Genomic DNA, 18,963 nt, shown 5'->3' with positions numbered 1-18,963 from the left:
CACTTGGCAATTTGTCATGTCACAGTGTTCAGTTGTGCTGCTATATCATAGCTCATAACACAGTTTAACTGGTAATGTTTTGAAAGTAATTTATGGATGGCGTGGGAGAATTACTAATCTAAACAGTAATAGGATTGGAACCAGCTGTGTGAGCTAGATAGGAAATTGTCTTTCCTTCCTGCAGTAAGTTAGGCATGTCATAATTTTTGCCTTTTTTTTTTTTTTTAAATGCTTGCCGTTCTTCCGTGAATGGTTTAGTTTATTGGCTGGTAATTTTTCAGTTTAATAGCATATCTTAATTGGTGAATAGTAACAGAGAGGAAGCCATGCTAGTCTATACACTATCAAAACAAAAGGCAGTCAAGTAGCACTTTAAAAACCTAATACACCATTTTGCTAGTCTTTAAAGTGCTACTTGACTGCTTTTTGTTTTAATTGGTGAATGTGTTTCCAGACTGAAGGTTTTTGTTAGCTATAGTTATGTATATAAATGTCAGTTATTTGACTCTTTAGAATTAGTAGATGTGTAAACGCTTCATTAACATAAAAAGAAATGTTTAACCTGGATCCAACGTCTACCACAGGAGGTTAGTGTGAAGCTAATCTGAATTTGGGTGCATCTTACAAACAATATTGATCTCGGAGATCCTACTAAACATTCAAACATTACTGAATTAAACCCTGTAATAGCTCAGTATAATAGATAAATATTATCCTAATTTTACAGATGGCAAAACTGAGGTCTAGAGACGTGAAATAAGGTACACCAACAAAGAGTAAGGGCTGGTTTATACCAGGGGGTTGGCAACCTGCGGCTCCTTAAGAAGCCACTTGTGGCCCTGGATGCAGACACTGCTGACTCCTCTTGTGGCTTCCTGCCCTGCCCCCGCTGAAATAATGGAACTGAATTTGAATTTGTTTAACAGCTGGCAGGGGGTTGGGAGGGATCCAGCTGTTAAACCAATTAAATTTAGTTCCATTATTTCAGCGTGTCAGGGCACAGTGCTGCCCGCACTGCGCGTGGGGGAAGTGAGCTGGTGGGATGGGCATCAAGTCTTCTCCTGCCACAGCCACACAGCCTGCTGAGAAGGAGGAGACAGAGGCCTCCTGGGAGACGACCACCTCCTCCCTCCCCGTGGGCCCAGTACCTCCTCCCGGGCAGCATGGTGCCCCCCAGCTCCTCCTCACTCCACAGCTGCGGCCCCTTCCAGTTTATGCTGGCAGCTGCTAGAGCTTGGAGCTGTGTCCTAGTGCAAGCTCAGCTCCCCCAGGATCCAACCCAGCTTCCTGCCCAGCCCTGGGACCCAGTGAGTTCAGCGCTACTGGATGGGGAGCGGATGGGAAAGTTGCAGGCACTTTCTGGACTGAGAAATTGGGGGTGGGGCGCAGGGAGGAGGGTAGGAAGACAGGCAGGGAGACCTAGAACACACATGGCAGGAGAACAGTGGGTGGGCAAGTAAGATCCAGGTTCAATGAGCAGGCTGAGGTAAGGTGGCTGAGACAGATTGAGACTGGGGCTGAGCCGGGGTGGGTTTGGGGCTGAAGTGGGTATTACCTATACCAGTTTGCCGCTGCTGCTGCTGACAGCAGTTCTCCTTCCAGATGGTAAGTGGTGGTTGGGCTAAGACTGCCGTGGGAACGAGGATAGGGAGTGGCCACTGGATTTGGTGATGGTGCCCTACACAACTGCATATGTCTAAGGACAGCCCTGTGCATAAGTGGTGTTTTAAGTATGTTTTTGTCTGTTTTATTGTATCCTGGCCAAAATATCTCTATAGAGATCTTTTCCCAGAGGCAAAAGTATTCAGGAAATTGTACCTATGTAGACAGATCAGGATGCCGGAGACCCATCCTCTGGTCTCAAGAGAGATATCATTACCTCTGCTCTCCTGATGTGTTCTTTATCATTTTTGTTCCTAGATTTCTCCAGCTTCTTGTGATCTACCCCAAGTCATTTCACCACTGCAAAATTTTATGATATAGAAATGTCAGATATCTACTTTAAAATGGTTATGAAATGTTAATGTTCTTCAGCAGAAGATTTGTGTATTACAAAGAAGCATTTGGCCCTTAGTGATGAACTTTCTGTTCACTGAGGCTTATTTTCACTTCTAGTTTTAAAAGCCTACTGTCTTTCAGTTGTTCCCTCCTAACCTCCTTTCCCTCTCTCCCCCACAGGGAGAGTTTAACAAATTCTTAAAGAAGAAAAAGTTGAAAAAAAAATACATGACGATGGTTTTGTGGTTGTTCTCTCACAAGAAAATAATGGATGATTGGATGATGCTGGTTTCTTCATTTCTCCCAGTCAAATAAAAATATTCTCTGTTGGGTAGAAAACAAGCAATGGTAAACTTCAGCTGAGAAGAATAGTTTATCAGTGACTTAAAACAGGTTATATTTTTGAGTTCTTAACTATGTCTAGAGTTACTTAGCCATACCCTATAAGCAGAATTGCATATCTTGTCACCAAAATTAAACCATATCTTGGCAAAACCGTGGGTGTTTTTTTTGTAATACATAATGAACAGTGCACCATGGTCTCTGTCAAGTGAAAAGTATTGTATCCCTTTGAAACTGATGGAGTGGGAGATGTTAGTGAGCAGAATGCACCTTTGTTTAGAGTATGGCCAGGATACTGGGGTTGAGAGAGATTGTCTTACAGAAACTGCAGTCAAAACAAAAAGCAGTCCATTAGCACTTTAATAACTAACAAAATAATTTATTAGGTGATGAGCTTTCTTGAGACAGACCCACTTCTTCAGATCAGAGCCATACCTAAACAGACTCAGTATATATTCTGGTATGGCTCTGATCTGAAGAAGTGGGTCTGTCTCATGAACGCTCATCACCTAATAAATTATGTTGTTAGTCCTTAAAGTGCTACATGACTACTTTTTTGTTTTGATATAATACAGACTAACATGGCTATGTCTCTGTCACTATTCAACATGCCAGACACTGCAGTGGGATTTTTAATTAATACATTCAATTTTACATTTAAACCAGTTTTATCAGAGATTATAATTTTGCCTTGGAAGAAACTCAAGTGAATCTCTCTTGCTCATATACATGAACACAATTCCCAGCTCATAAATATTAATGGAAACTATGGCTTCATAGATTGAAGGCTCACTATGACTTCAGAAATCATCTGAGTGAGATCCCAGAGTATGTGATGAAAAGTAATCGTTCCTCTCTTCCCGATTTATAAATCTAATTTCCAAGAGAAAGAGGAGATGGGCTCTGTATACTTTGAGTACAGTATTTATGCGTGAAGAGATTTACAAACTGTGCTGCAAATATAATTGTTACCTGTTGTTACATATTGAACTAAAAGGGTTTTTTTCTGGAAGAAAAACTAAGCAATAAGTGTCAAATGAAGGAAGCAAAGATTTGCAAGTGAGTGGTAACTAAATGGCCTCTCATCCATTGTTTAATAATATTTTATAGCTGACCTTTAATAAAGTTGTGACTCTGTGCTTTTAGAGGTTCATAAAAATTAAAATAAATCTAAGGTCTTTTCCCTTGGAAGTTAAATGTAAAGAAGGCTCTTTGAGGCAGATCTAAGAAAACAATCATGTGGCTGTGTTTTAGGAGATGTTGGGAGAAACAGAACAAGATAATCTTTCCGCGTTGGGTAAACTGTTTGTTACCTGTAGGAATTAGAAGGGAAATTGATTTAAACTCCCTCTGAATGTTTGATTGTATCTTCAGAGGGGTTTATCTCATATGACAGAACCAATTAATAACATTTCTTTTCCTATATAAACAATTAAAACTCAGAAAGAGGGCTATTAAGATGCCTGGAAATATGCTCCACAGTAAGTAGAGGCGAGTTCTTTTTTTTCAGCTCATGGAACTTCCCCTAGGCTACAGGGTATTTAGAAGGGTGACTGTACACATGCATCTTTGGAGTAAAGAAAAGAAGAGTATGCATGCACATGTGTGTTTCTTTCTCTCATATATCCTCTTTGATTACCTTCTCTCTCTCACACCGTGGGTTCAACCTGAGTGGATATACTCTATCATTGCTGCTAAATATGAGGCATTCATCTTGGTGCATTTTACTTTTTAGTTAGGGAGAAAAATTTGAAACATCATGACTACATGTTTATAAGTAGTAGTATGTTAATCAGTGTATAAAGAGCAACATGTGTGGCAAAACAAAGATACTAGAGTCTAAGATATTTTTATGGAATGTGTCCAGAATGGTGAGAATTTATTTAAAAACTTGCAAGTGTGTGCATGTGGGGGGGATTTTGAAGATTATTATTGTCTGTGTATCAGCACAGCTTTCATCAAACCACAAAGAGAAATATTGTTCTGTTTACTTTTCACGTTTAGTATTTTGCCATTTAAATGAGACTTTTAATAAAGGTTTAAAGCCCTTGTTCAGCTGAAAACTTCTGACCCAGCCTGAACTCATGACTTCTTGCATGTTTGTAAAAAGTTATCCTTTGCAGATGAAATACATCATTTTCCTACACAAAGGATGTTTGCAGCTCTGAAGTTTTTTTCCAATTTTTTCCTTTGTTGTTGATGTACTGTTGGTAAGATTTTTTTCCTTTGTTTTTAATTACACTGGTCACACTGCAGACCCCACATTAATAGAACTGTAGATCATCACCAGAATTGTTTTCTAAGTTTGATTGGTATGTCTGTGGAAAATTATTGAATGCTGTGGGGATTGTATAGGTATCATTGAGGGCATAATAAATAAAATGAGGTTGCACAAGTTTCTTCCGAGATTCATTTTCACTCTAGCTTTTATCACTGGTGGTCTCTAAGAAACAAAGGTTCAGGTTGAATGTGTAGTTGACACTGGAAAGGATGTGTTTTCTACCTGTAACGTTTTCTCTTTTTCTAGGGCCCCTGGGGTCATCTGATTCACCTTCCAAATAAGTAGGCTTCAGCGGCTGGTGCACAAATGCATCATTTCACTTTGTTCACTGAATCAAGGGATCTCCTGGCATTACCCAGGCTGCAGCTGCAGGGAACACTGTGCCCTGCCTGTACTCACTTCTGGGCACTTCCTCCTCCACAAAGCTAGGTCCCTGTCACCTTTTTCCTTCCTTTGAAGCAGAGCATATAGTGGGCCCCCCTGCCACCGCACAAGGAGGGGGAGGACCTGTTCCGATTTATTCTTTACAAATCCATGCTGTTACCTTATTTTCTTCCAGATGTTTGCAGATGATTTCCTTAATTGTTTGCTCCATTATCTTTCCCATAGCTGGGGCTCTGCCTGCAGCACTCCATAGACCTGTAAATTAATCTGCATTAACACACATTAATTTTTTAAGTCTGCCCTGCATTAACTACAGGCATTAACACATGCTAATTGACAGCCCTAATATTTATCCAACCTGTTCTTAAGTATCTGTAATAATGTAATAATGGAGAGTCTATAACCACCCTAGGCAATTTATTCCAGTACTTTACCACCCTGGCGGGAAACTTTTCCTGCTGTTCAAACTAAACCTTCCTGACTGCAATTTAAGCCTAATTGCTTCTTGTCTTATCAGAAGCTAAGGAAAATAATTTTCTTTCTCCTCCTTGTAACATTCTTTTAGGTACTGTGACAGGGTCAGGCTAGAGGCAGCTTTAAAAAGTAGAAATACCCCTGGCTAGTTGGGTATCATCACAAGCAGAGTGGAAGCAGCAGGGAAGGGCAAGCTGATCCTACTTGAGGTTGCCATGGGCCTCTTAAAAAGCCTTCCACCATTAAGAGGAGAGGAGAATGTGGAAGAGGAGGTTGGAGAGAAGTGAGGAGATGAGAGCAGAGCAGACAAGGAGAGAGTTGGAGAGTAGCAGAGGAGAACACCAACACCCGTTGCTCTGTGTCCAATCCTCGGAGGCCAACAAGAACAATTGTTCTCCTTCCTCCTCGTAACCCTCATCGAGGTGTTTATAGTTTAAAAGTTTATATTAATATCACCTTAAAATTTGGTGCAGATTAAACTGATTATTTTTCATCCTTCCTGCATTGGACACACAACTATTGATCACCATCTTATTTATAACACTGCTTAGCTCCACATCTCTTCTTTTCTGAAGACTAAATATGCCAGCGTTTTAGCTTTCCATCATAGTTCAGGTTTTTTTATTGTTTTCCTGTGGATTCTCTCGTTTTTCTACTTATTTTCTAATGTGTGGAGACTAGAACTAGACATAATACTCCAGCTGAGGATTTACTACTTCCGAGTGGAACAATTACATAAGATATACCTGTGAATACATCCCAGAATATTAGCCTTTTTGTGGATGCATATCATCATTGAGACATTCAGTTTGTAATCCCCTAAACTGCCTTTTCAGCAGTACTACCACCTAGGTAATTAGTTTCCACTTTGTACTTATAGATTTGATTTTTTTTTTCCCTCCCTAATTGTAATACTTGTCTTTCACCTTGTTGATTTTAGACAAATTCTCAGATTTGTTATAGTCTCTTTGAATTCTAACCTTGCCCTCAAAAGTACTTTCAGCCCTTCTCAGCTTGGTGTAGTCTACAAAAGTTGTAAGTGTAGTCTCCACTCCATTACTCCAAGTCCTTAATGAAAACAGTGACTGGTACTGGGCCCAAGGCAGGCTCCTTCAGAATCCCACTAGATCAATCCTACTAATTTGACAGAAATGCATATTAACTACTCTTTCCTTGTGGTCTTTTAACCAGTTTTGCACCACCTTACAATAATTACATGTCCATATTTCATTGGGATTACAAATAATAACCTAATGTTAATGTGACGTTTTATATTGAGCAATTTGTTTTTAGTATTCCATCAAACCTACAGTTAAATGTCCAAGATGTGTGGGGTTCTTCCTGACAGAAAAGTCAGCACTTGTCAGAATATGCTACCTATTTTTTCCCTTTGGAATTCAAAAAAATCCTCCTCTGGCGTTCTTTGTTCTTTGGAATGACATTACTGAAAACTTGCTAGTTACAGCTGTACTTGTGTGCATATATAGGCATTTGTTTTTCCAGTTTGGAGATATTTATAATGTCCTCTATAATTTAAGAAGTTGAGTTACTAAAATAGAATCAGTCACGTTGATTTTTTTTTTTTCGGTAAATATTTGACTATTTTTAAGAAATGCTTTGCCAAGATATGTCCCTGGAGGTTGTTATCTTAATTTTGTTGTGGATAATCTAAACAGTGAGTTTAAATGTCAGGAATCCCTTGGACAGCACAAAGTATAGTACAGTGAACCATCTGATTGTGTCTGATTTCCAGGAACAAGCTGTTAGAATTCTAAGATTTATCAGGTGGTACTGTTTACACATATCTGTTGCTCTACCTTTTTGTTAGGCAGCCAGAAATTTGTTCAGTATGAGTGCTTTACAGAAAGAAACTTCTTTATTTGAACTTTTTTTCATATTAAGGAAAAGGAGAGCTAATTACTACCACTTGGAGGTGCTAGAGATTAAATTAAATAAATGTTGGTCTGTGTCTTGCACATTTTGATTTGCTAATCTGAGTAAATTGTATGCAAAGGTTTTTACTGGTATTTCTTGGTAGATTTGAGATAGGTGAATGATGTAATCTGTTTTTTAAAACGTGCTGTAACTCGCCTACAAAATTAAAGTCTAACAGCTATTTGAAAGTAGTCCAGTTCATTCCTGCTAAATATGGTGGAGATAAATTTCTGTTTTCATATTTGTCGTATTTCACATTTGCCTTCTCAGTTGCTGTTTAACATTTGAAGAACTTAAACAGGCTTTCCCTTAAAACTACATACTGAAACACAGACACACTTTTTTTTTTTGAGCAGGCATATAATATTTTAGTGTCCAAAATTCTCTGGTTTTGGTGCTGCTGACCAATGAAGGTTCTATGACAACCTCTCTCCTCATTGATGGAAGTTGTGCTTCAGAGTTGGTGTTTCACTTCCTGTGGCAGATGGATTAATGGTTGAATCTTCTCTATCTCCATATACAGTTTTCCTTGCCTGAATCCTCCTGTTTTATCAAGTGTTCTAGAACTGTTGGTGATATCAAGTACCATAAATTGCTGGTGTGCAGTTCTTGCTATGACCAAGACACTAATTAAAAAGCACTGAAGAATATTCAAGTGGCTTAACCATGGGAGGTGTAATTAATAATAGAGCAATAATTTATGGTGCTTTATTGTGGTGGGGCATGAATCTTAAATGGGGTTTGACACCCAAACCTGTTCTCTAGGATTGGGGCATGTGCATCAGGAGATTTAGACAATCTCTAACTTTATACAAACACATTCCTTACACTTGTTCTCACTCTCAGACTGCAGACAGTTTTTCAGAAAACCAGGATAATTCTTGCTAAGCCACTGAGTTGTTCACATGAGACTGTGTGGGAGAATGATCCTTCAGGGTACTTTATGCAACCATTGAATGAACTGCATCCATGGGCTTTATGTAAAATTATCCCCTTTTCTGAAAAATTGTCTTGTGAGAGAGTGAGACCAAATAGGCTATTCAACTAAGCATGTGTCTGTGATTTGAACCCTTTTCCAAAGGAGGCTGTAGCAAATTCTTTAATATATAAATGGTAATGATCGTTTTGGGCTTATAGAATGTAAATGGAAAGAAATTAAAATAAGAATTAGCCTTATACTATAGCTATATCAAATAAATGTACAGCACTCTTAACACTGTGACGCTCAATATGCTTTCCATTCCCAACATGTAATAAACTGGACACCATCGTGTGATGAAATGTAGCGCCTCAGAGCTGCACACATGATGTGCCCTCCACCCGCTTCACACATGCTCCCCACCTTGGTGGAACAAGCCTGTGGCAGCAGTAGTAGCTCTTTTTCTGGCCCCACACAACTCATGGCATGGACCCAGGTGTGGCTCAAACTGCAGAGCGGCTCGAGCCACTCTAAGTCACTGGCAGTTTGCGCACGGGGAGGGATTGCTTGACTAGGGTTGTAAAGGGGTCTGTGCTTTTTAAAAAAAAAAACACAACTGTACTCAGGTGGCTCCCCGCCCCCTCCAGCCAATCCCGTGGCTCGGGATGCCAAGGTGCCAGGACTCAGTATTAACAGGTACCAGCACAAAAAAAAGCACTGGTTCTAGAATAAAGTTATAACAACAGGTCTGATGACAGAGTGATGGATTGTAACTATTTTAGAATGTTAATTAGTGCCTATTAAATGAGTGTTCTGGGAATGGTTCAAGTGACCATCATTGAAACTTAAGTTACAGTAACTAAAAGTCTTTCAACCTTACTGGTTAAAGTAACTATTTACATATTTGTAACAGTTGTTATATTTTTATAAGAACACTGAAATATCAGTCTTCTGGGATTGTATGTGACTTCAGGTCTTTCTATTGAGAATAAACAAACTGTTCTAAACTTTGTCAGATTGACTGCCTCCCATAGTCTGATAGGAAAACTTTTCTAGTGGCATGGCTATTATCCTTGATCCTATCTATATTGTCTGTAACATGATTGCTTATGATGATGGTTCCGATTGGGGTATTACATGTGTAATAAATAATACTGGACAGATTCCAGTAGTTTGTGATTTAGTATGATTTATTAGAATTTGTAATTCAAGATTTTAAGGTCTCTGTGATTGAGGACCCAGCAGGAGAAGCTTTATGTTTCCATAAGAGACAAAATGGAAGAAAAACAGTGTTTCAGATTATCATTAGTTATTGCCTACTCTTCAGGTATAATTTTAAAAGTCCCAAATTGTAAGGTTTTTTTATTTTAAGCAATAAGAACACATCATGAAGTTTTCCCTTAATACTTAAAGCCTATCCCTTTATTCTGTTTATGGTATTTCTACTGTTATATTTTCTAACTTTTATGCTGATATGATTTTGTTCTCAAAATATTATCAGGAAAAAGTAGAAATTTGTTTTAATTTCTTTTTGAGGGTAAGCAACTTATAATGTTTATATTGTGGTGGTTTTCTCAATGTAATGCCCAAAAAATTGTTTGTTTTGTTTGTTTCAGAACCCTGTCAAGAAAATCCCAGATTCTCATGAAATTACACTCCAACATGGGACCAAAACAGTAAGTGATAACTCCTAGGCTTTTTAATATCCTAATGGATTTCATCAAAATTTCTGAACCACTTACAGCAAACTAGGCAAACATATATTTGCTTATGTTATTGTGTCCTTTTTTATATTTATCATACAATTCACAAGACAGCCCTCTCTAGAAAATCTTAACTTATGTCCAGATTTTTACCTTCCAAGGCCTGCATCACTGAAACTAGGGGCTCACTTTCTCCTTCCAACTTCCTACAGCTTCTTCCCCTCCAGCAGGCTGACTTTTTTGTCAAATTTCATATTTTTTTCTATTCAACAGAGGAGCTGTTCAAATTCCAAAACAAAAATGAAAACAAATGTTGCCAAAGTTTTATTTTAAAATCAGCACGAGATACCTCCTCATGTTCAAAGAATGCTGAACCATTTTGGTTCAAACTTTGGAAAAAAAAAATTACCTTCTCTTGAAAAACCTCTGATGATGAAACTTAAGAGCAAATGAAAATGGGAAGTGGCGGACAAGGGGATTCGAGTTGAAATGCAAATACAAACTTTAGTGGCTTGTAACCACTAGCTTCTCAAGTGTGTGAATGCTATCTGAAGAAAGAGAAAAACTTCAGCTAGACTAGAGTGACTTCCCAAGAAACATGGTTATGGTGGTCCTGCTTGTAGGTCTGACAGTCTTTAAGATTTCTTGGTGGAGCTACAAATTAGCCTGTGATTTCTTTGACTATTCACACCAGGATGCTGTGGCAACAAACATTTAAATTTAAAATACTGACTTATACCTGATAGAGAAACTGTTGAATACCTTAGATTTGAGCAAAGTGCCAGTATGACTGAAAACAGTAGTTCCTCTTGTGCACTCTTTCTGTATGTATATATGATGATGCATAAACATATTTGAATTTTTATGTTTGAGTAAATATGTTGTCTATATGTGTTGCATAAAATGTTTCAGGGTTTATATGGTATCTTACATTCATCACAGAGACGATTTTTTTCACATTGCATCAGTTAAACATAGAATTTAAATTGCTTGTGCAATAAAACCTTCATGATTTGAGGTCACTAATGTTTTTTTCTGTCTGGTATAGCTCAGTTTCATCAGTGACTGAATATTACCATGCTTACAGACTCTTTGGTTATTTCACTAATATAACATATTCCTTTTTATCCCATATATTCATTTTATTGTGTTCTTAGTAACAAAAAATTACAGCATAATAGATCAGACCATGTCATATGGCTCCTATTTGGAAATTCAGGAAAGCAAGATCTGGCATCTTAAAAAAACCTAAGTTCAGATCCTGGCTGTGCCACTGATTTGGTATGTGACCTTGGGAAAAGTCCTCTACATCAATGCAATCAGTCTTTCTTTCTCCCCTCCCCCTCACAGGTATAAAATATGAATAATTACACTTATCCCAGTGTGGTACAATATTTAGAGATCTGTGGGTGCACATCTGTGTAGGATGCTCTGGCTCTGCTCACCGAGACTTCATGGAGGACTCCTTAGCTTCTGGGATGGGGGAAGGCCACAACGCTTAACTACAGTATCTGTACAAGAAATAAGGCTGAGGGTGCTCTCATGGAATAGGCCTTTCACAGCTGGGAGTGGCACTTTCACCTGCTCATAACAAGACCAGATACAGGCTGTAACCCAGGATTAGACCAGTCCAAGTCTCCATACCTGCTGCCCATTTGGTACCTGGTGGATGTGGACCTGCCTGACCTCCCTGAATGGGCCCAACACCAATGGAGGTAGAAGTAGGAAGTAGACTTGGGTGCAGCCCCATTCAAGTCGATGTCAGTGTGTTGGGGTCTAGATCCCCCACCTCCAACTGGCAGCTAGTGAGAGCTCCTGTTAGGGCCCTGGGTTGAAGCACAGTGGATTGGGTAGGTCTGCACCCCACTGGGGCCCTCCTCATGGGGTGGCAGCCTTCCCACTCTCCAGGCCTACTCTGAATTGTTGTTGTGCTCAGCCCTGCTGAAAGGGAGCTGAGCTCTGCACTCACTGAGGCCACACCCTCAAGCTGGGCACCTTATTGACTAGCAAGGTGTTTGACCTTCTTCTACCCCTGGGGGCAGGCAAAACTAACACGCACCTCTATGGATCCCAATCCAAGACATATATTGGATCACAACATGATTGTTAGTTCATATGCTCAAAGCCCACTATGCCATTACCCAGTAGGTTCAAGATGGTGTCTGTTTCGGAAGAGCTGTGTTTCAGTCAGCACATGTATAAATTCATAGCCTTCCTCCAAGGGCATTTCTTGTGAGTCACTTGACATGGAATGGCGATGAGCAAGCACTGGAGGAAGAAGAAAAGACAGTTACCAGCCTTTCTAACTCTTGTTCCTTGTGGTGTGTTGCTTCTGTACATTCATAACCATTCCTTCTACACCACTGCTAGAGTTGATGTCAAGAAGAAACTGGAATGGGACCAACAGTGCCCCTTACAATGGGTGCATGAGCAAAAATTGTCGGCAGGCACTAGAGCCAGCCCTAAGGATGCCACTGGTGGTGAAAAAAATTGTTGGCAATGATGTGCATGTTGCATGCACACCTGACATGGAATGGACATGAGCAACCCATCTCGAACAACAGTTATGGAAGGTTGGTAACGATCTGTTTGTTTTGTAGACTTTTTAAAGAGCAAATACAACTTTCTGTTCAGAGCTATGACCATTTCAGAAGATTCAGCAAATAATCTGCATTCCTAAAATGATGAGGAAATTCTTCAGGCTGAGTGATATAGGAAGCCAGACTAAATTATCACATTGAACTCTGAATCTATTATTTTACAATGATGTGAACAATAACACTGAAAATCAAATAATTATTAAAGTGCTTATGGAAAATTCCTGAACAATTTTATGGAGAGAATTCCAATGGTGTTCTACAGATGTTACTTTAAATGTATGTAATTTAATGAAGAATAAATTTTCCATATGCTTTTTAAAATGTTCTGTTCAACTTATAAAACCTGTTATATATAAAACACTTGTAGATTCATATTTTTCATTTCTGTAGGGTTTTTCCATATGTCTTCAGTGCTTATTACAAGTCTTCCTATAACTTGACCATCATATTTATGTACTTCAGGTGCCTATTTGTTAATCTTTATATTCAGTACCCATTGATTTGTAATATACATAGTGGAGACCTACAGCTTGAACAAAAACAGTCTAATAAAAAACAAGCAGTCCTGTAGAACCTTAAAAACTAACAAATGTGTTTATTAGCTAATGAGCTTTAGTCACCACTTCACTTCTGCTCATCTGAAAACCTGAAGAAGTGATTCTTACCCATGAGAGCTCATTATCTAACATATACATGTTAGCCTTTTAAGGTGCTACAGGGCTGCTTGTTTTTTATTAGACTGTTTTTGTTCAAGCTGTTTGTTTACTCCATAGTAATCCATAGTAACCTTGGTATGAAGACCTGGAAAATGTCTGTATTTTTATAAATATGATTTGCACCTCAATATTATTTGTGAATGCATAAAGTTTAATTCAGAGGAAAAAACCATGGTAGTGAATAAACATCTGAGGAAAATTGCTTCAAAGAAACTGATCTACCAGTGGGGAGGAAACTGTCTGGTTCTATTCAAGGCAATTTGTATTCTTCTTTCCAGTGGTAAAGCCTGGGATTAAAGGGTATTCTCAACCTCAAAGATGCTAGGGGAAAAAAAAGCCAGGAGGTGTGTGAGGTGGCTGGTGGGGAGGAATGCTGCTGAGTAAGCTGGAAGGGACTGCCACAGTGTGTCTGTGAACACCTGACAGGATGGCAAACATGCTCAGAGAGACACATAATGTGAGCATAACAGGCTGACTTCATCAACTTGGAGATGGCATTAGAAAGGATGTATCTTTGAAAGCAACACCCTTTGCCCTACATACTTGTTCCTTAGGAGGATTGAATAATAATGCTTTGTTTTGAAGATCCTTTTTCTCTTTCACTACAAATTTATACTGTCTCAGAATCCCATGGGGAAACTCTTACAGATGTTAGAACAATGTTGCATTTGTGTTATTAATACCAGGAGGTAGGGAGCTGTAGCCCAATATGGTCTACATGTGTTTGAACCATGTGTTGCCACCTCAAGCGAGGAAGCCAGGCTACAACATGAAGTGTGTCTTCCAAAGCAAGTAATTTGCTGTGGCACAGGAGTTTTTATAATTTCTCATTAAGAGGAGAAGAGGTGAAAAGGGAATATCTGATGGTATGTGGGGAATTTGCAAATATGAACAGAGATTTAGAAAGCATTTGCTTGGATTTTAAATGTTAAAATCTATATATTACATTGCATTTTAAACACAATCCTAGTATAAACTCTGAAAGAATTAAATCTTTTGTGAAATAATGGAAGTTAAGTACTTAATAATTGTCTATAACCTTTAGCAAAACACATTTGCTATTTAATGTGAGGTGCTGTATACTTTTGCAACAGATTTTAGATTGAATTACCCTAGAAATGAATGCTGTGTTGTGTAAAATTATTTATATACAAACTAATACACTGGAATCCGTGTACAACACTGTTCAGTTTCCCACGGCATTGTGCTGCTACAAGTCAACTGCATAATTGGAAAATATTAAAAATGTAATGGACACATCTCTTTGAAAAATATTGTTTAGATTTGAAGTTATTTGAACAAATTGTCAAAAATATGTCAACAGAATGTAAAATATGCTTTGCGCACATTTAGATGCTGCTTAAATAGAGGTGAAAGGTATATTTTTGCAAGATGGATGCGTTGTCAGGCATTCCTAAAAACCTTATACGGTTTCCATTTTAAATGAATAGTTTCATGATTTTTTTTCAGTATCTCATTGTCTTAACAGTATGGTTTGGTTTTGGTTCTCTCTTCCTTTGGAAGACCCATTATTTTTCAGACCTGAAGTGATTCAGTTATGTCCCTCCATAAACAATCTGGTTGTGGTCACACTTGGCCAAAACTTTGAAATGGCCATGCTAATGGCCAAATTGAAGAATTATAATGAGGTGCTGAATATTCAGCACCTCATTAGCATTCACATACTCCCAGCCGCGGTGCTTCAAAAGCACCACTTTTGAATGCGTGTGGCTCGGTGCGGCTACAGTGGGGTCCTTTTCGAAAGAACCCTGCACGTTTCGAAATCCCCTTACTCCCATCAGCTGAGAGGAATAAGGGGATTTCGAAATGTGCAGGGTTCTTTTGAAAAGGACCCCAGTGTAGCCGCACCAAGCCGTGCGCGTTTGAATGCGGCGTTTTCAAAGCGCCATGGTCTGAAGCATCCGCATGCTTATGAAGCACTGAATATTCAATTCAGTGCCTCATTAGCATTCTTCGATTTGTCCATTAGCATAGCCATTTCAAAGGCTGGGCCAAGTGTGGCCACAGCCTCTGAGTGCACTTTGGGTAGTTGATTTGCTGTGTATCAAAAAGTTTTAGGGAAATACCTTATTTTCTGGTTTGTTTTTGGTCAGGATTTTAAATATACCTTTAATTTGAACTGGATTATATATGTTATAAAGTTTTAGTACAAATGTTTGGCATTATCACTGCTTGTCATAAAAACAAAACAACAAGGCACAACATTATAGAGAATAGGTTTTATTATCCATGTCAAAGTTGGACACTGCTTCTTTGTAACGCAGTTTCTGTGTTTGCATGGCATTTTAAAATGGAATGTATTTTTAATTCCTTTTTTTTTTTTTACTGATGGGAACTACAATCTGGGAAGCTTCCGAGAGACATTTTGACTGTATAATAATGCAGCTGCCCTTGAGGTGAGTTAGAGATTGGGTATATGCAGTTCAAATAGATTGGAGCCAATGGACAAAAGAGACCATTGGAAAAAGCAGCTGTCCCAAAGAAGGGCTATCCAGTTTATTTATAAATGAAATAATTTATTTGTAGATTAATACAGTAAAATCAATCCTATAAAATGGTGGGAATGCAATATCTTTTTTTTAGGACCTAGTCAGTAGTATATACAGGGTTTCATATTAAATATATTTAATCTAAATTTAAATATCCCATCTGTACTTCTCAGGCTGATGACTGTATTTCTAGGCAGCTGAAATGAGTCAAAAAAAGATTTCCCAAGCTAAAGAGTCTTTCCAGAACCTTGATGGATTTTCCAGTTGCCTTGCTTGTAAAGAGCAGTAGAATTACTTTTTCTCAGTGATACTGCAAAGATTTTTTCCTGTCAGCTTTGACATAGAGGTGAGCATGGGAAAGAGAACCTAAAAGATGTTCTGAACATCATGCTTTTTAACTTTTAAATCACAACTGGGGCAGTACAAATTGTAATTATAGCAGACAATCCCTGTATAGAGTATTAATAGAATGCGTGGTTATTGTGGGAGTTGCCCACAGTCTGTACAGTCTACAAGTCCTAAATACGGTGAATTGTGTGCAAAGATGTTACCTAAATTATTTAATAGTTAGGTTTTCCAGAAATGGGAAATCATTAAATGGTCACATTCTGCTTATCATTGTCCTAAATTTAAATTTCATCCTGTTAGACAGGGCCTGAGGAACATGTGGTGCTTGTGATCTTTCAATTGCCCCTTGTATATTTAATCAGTTTAGGATAGAAAGTGAAGCAGAATGCTGTATCCAATTGAAAGAGCGTGAGGAATTTAGGTAGCCAGGAGGCAGCAGCCAAATTTTCGGTTTGTGTAGAGATGCTGGACACAGACACCTGTTCTTGTGAAATGTGGCCATTCTTGTGTTCTTAATGAAATATTTCATTTCACTGTTCATTTGAGAGCATTAATGCATAAAAAGGTGTTTAAAAGTTCATTTTAAATGTTGTAATTTTAGCTGTGAACTGTTAATTTTATTATTATCGTGATACCTTTCTTTCAGGTTTTTTTGGGTTGTTTCTTCTTCATGATGACTTTTTCTTGGCAAATGCATCACATTTCTTAATACTTTTTTTTTTAAATAGCTGTTTACAGCTTTCCTTAGAAAGCAACAATAACTAAATAATGTACAGGTAAAGCTTGATCGTGTGTTTTAATGATTGTCATAAGTTGATGCAAATTAAATGTCATTTTGGGTATCTTACTAGAAATATTTGGCATATTCCTAGTAGGGGTAATGAGGAGGGCAATTATCTATCTTCAGTAAGAGAAATAAAAATAGCTACGTTCATAAATTAAATAAATTTTCCCACACAAGTGGAAAAATTATATATTTTGTTAATTGACTTTTCAGAAGGGATGCACCTTATTCAGACTTAACTGAGGAGGTGATTAAAAACTTTATAAAAATGGAATCCTGTATGACTGACAAGTGACGGAAACAAACTAGGCAATGCCTGTGAAATAAGGTTGTGTGAGACTAGTATTCCATGCACTGGTTACAGTTTATACAAAGAGGTATAATTATCTTAATTGAATTATTTTCGGTTTGTGTGTGTAGGTATCTGCTTTGGGTTTGGATCCTTCAGGTGCACGTTTGGTAACTGGTGGTTATGACTATGACGTTCGCCTTTGGGACTTTGCAGGAATGGATGCATCTCTTCAAGCTTTCCGATCACTTCAGCCTTGTGAGTGGTATGTATTTGAAGCTACCTTTCTGACTTAAAAGTTCCTGTCTTATAGCTTCTAGCTACAACTGTGGCTGTGTCTACACTATAAAAATAACTTCAGAGTTAATCTTCGAAGTAGAGCACTATTCCATTCCCAGGAATGGAGCAAGGATTTCGAAGTTGGGCTTCAAAGTAAAGGAAAAAAAAATGTGTGTAGATTCTCTGCTGGCTACTTCAATATAGTGCCTAACTTTGAGGTTAGTTCCTAGTGTAGACACACTGTGAGCTGCAATTCTGTTGGAATTACTATCTCCTGATATTTTTGCATTAGACAATATGTGACTAGACATAGTTTCATATTGTCTGTCTTTCACACTTAGTTTGAAAGATGTGCATATTTTCTCCTGAGGTGGCTCAGCAAACTAGACTATGCAAACATTTAACACCTGCATACATAAGTATCTACTAAGTTAATTATAGGATAACCTTCTCAGGAGAAATACAAGTGCAGTTTCTTAGTTAAGTGCAGTAGAAAGATAGTTTATGCCCTCTTTCCAACCCCTCCTACTCATGTAAAGCTAACTAAGAAAGCAGATTTGTCTCACACTGGGGCTTTAGTAGAAATAGAACTTCTATTATTACTAGAATTTTTGAAAGGAGAGCATCATTGGCCTTCTTGACCTTTTTTTTTAAGCATACATGTCGGTGATTTTATTTTTAATGTTCTTTATTTGAGAGAGAATAGGTGGGAGCCAAAATTTGGGGACAAAATCAGAAGTAATTTAACATAAAATTGACTGGGAAAGGTGAACCATGGCCTGCAGGATCATAAATTGTCTGGCAGCCCTCCAAGAGCTAACCCTTGCAAATCATGTCTGGTTTATAGGCCGCTTATTGCCCACTCCAACCTACAGGGAAATAAGATAGTAAGCAATTTCTAGCACAGATTTATCAAAAACAAATTACACAAAACCAACATAATTTCTTTCTTAGGTGCTACTAAGTAGTACTACTTAGGTACTACTTTTAAAAGGGTGATGCAGTAGAAGGTGATATATCTTATTTTTAGTGAGGCTTTTGACGCCATGCTATGTGGCATTCTTATACATAATTTAGGGATGTTTATGGGAATGAGCAGTTTACTATTTGATTCACAAGTGGTTGAAAAACTATACTCAGAATAGTTTTAATTGGTTTATTGTCAGCTTGGAAGTATGAATCTAGTGGGATCCCATATGATTCTGTCTTGGGTCTAGTAACGTTCAGCATTTTCATTAATGACTTGAATAACGGCGTGGAGTACGTGCTGGTAAAATTTGCAGACAACACTAAGACGAGAGGGTTAGAATTGAAAGTGACATTGTTGAATTGGAGATTTGGTCTAAAATCAACAAGATAAAATTCTGTAAGGACTAGACCAAATTTAAAGGAAAAATCAAA

At 38.1% G+C, this 18,963-nt stretch overlaps 1 protein-coding gene across 1 annotated transcript in view; it reads left to right on the top strand.

Annotated features, from left to right (window-relative positions):
- Positions 1 to 18,963, top strand: part of WDR70 (WD repeat domain 70) — a 191,226-nt gene that overhangs the window by 39,836 nt on the left and 132,427 nt on the right. Inside the window, exons 6-7 of the mRNA XM_074995637.1 lie at positions 9,950 to 10,009; positions 17,415 to 17,548. Coding sequence (XP_074851738.1) covers positions 9,950 to 10,009; positions 17,415 to 17,548 — 194 coding nt within the window. The remainder of the gene's footprint in view (positions 1 to 9,949; positions 10,010 to 17,414; positions 17,549 to 18,963) is intronic.

The sequence above is a fragment of the Carettochelys insculpta genome, chromosome 5 (genome assembly GCF_033958435.1).
Source record: "Carettochelys insculpta isolate YL-2023 chromosome 5, ASM3395843v1, whole genome shotgun sequence".
In the NCBI taxonomy this organism is placed as follows: Eukaryota; Metazoa; Chordata; order Testudines; family Carettochelyidae; genus Carettochelys; species Carettochelys insculpta.
The sequence above is the reverse complement of the archived record's forward strand: the minus strand, read 5'-3'. Positions and strand labels throughout refer to the sequence as shown.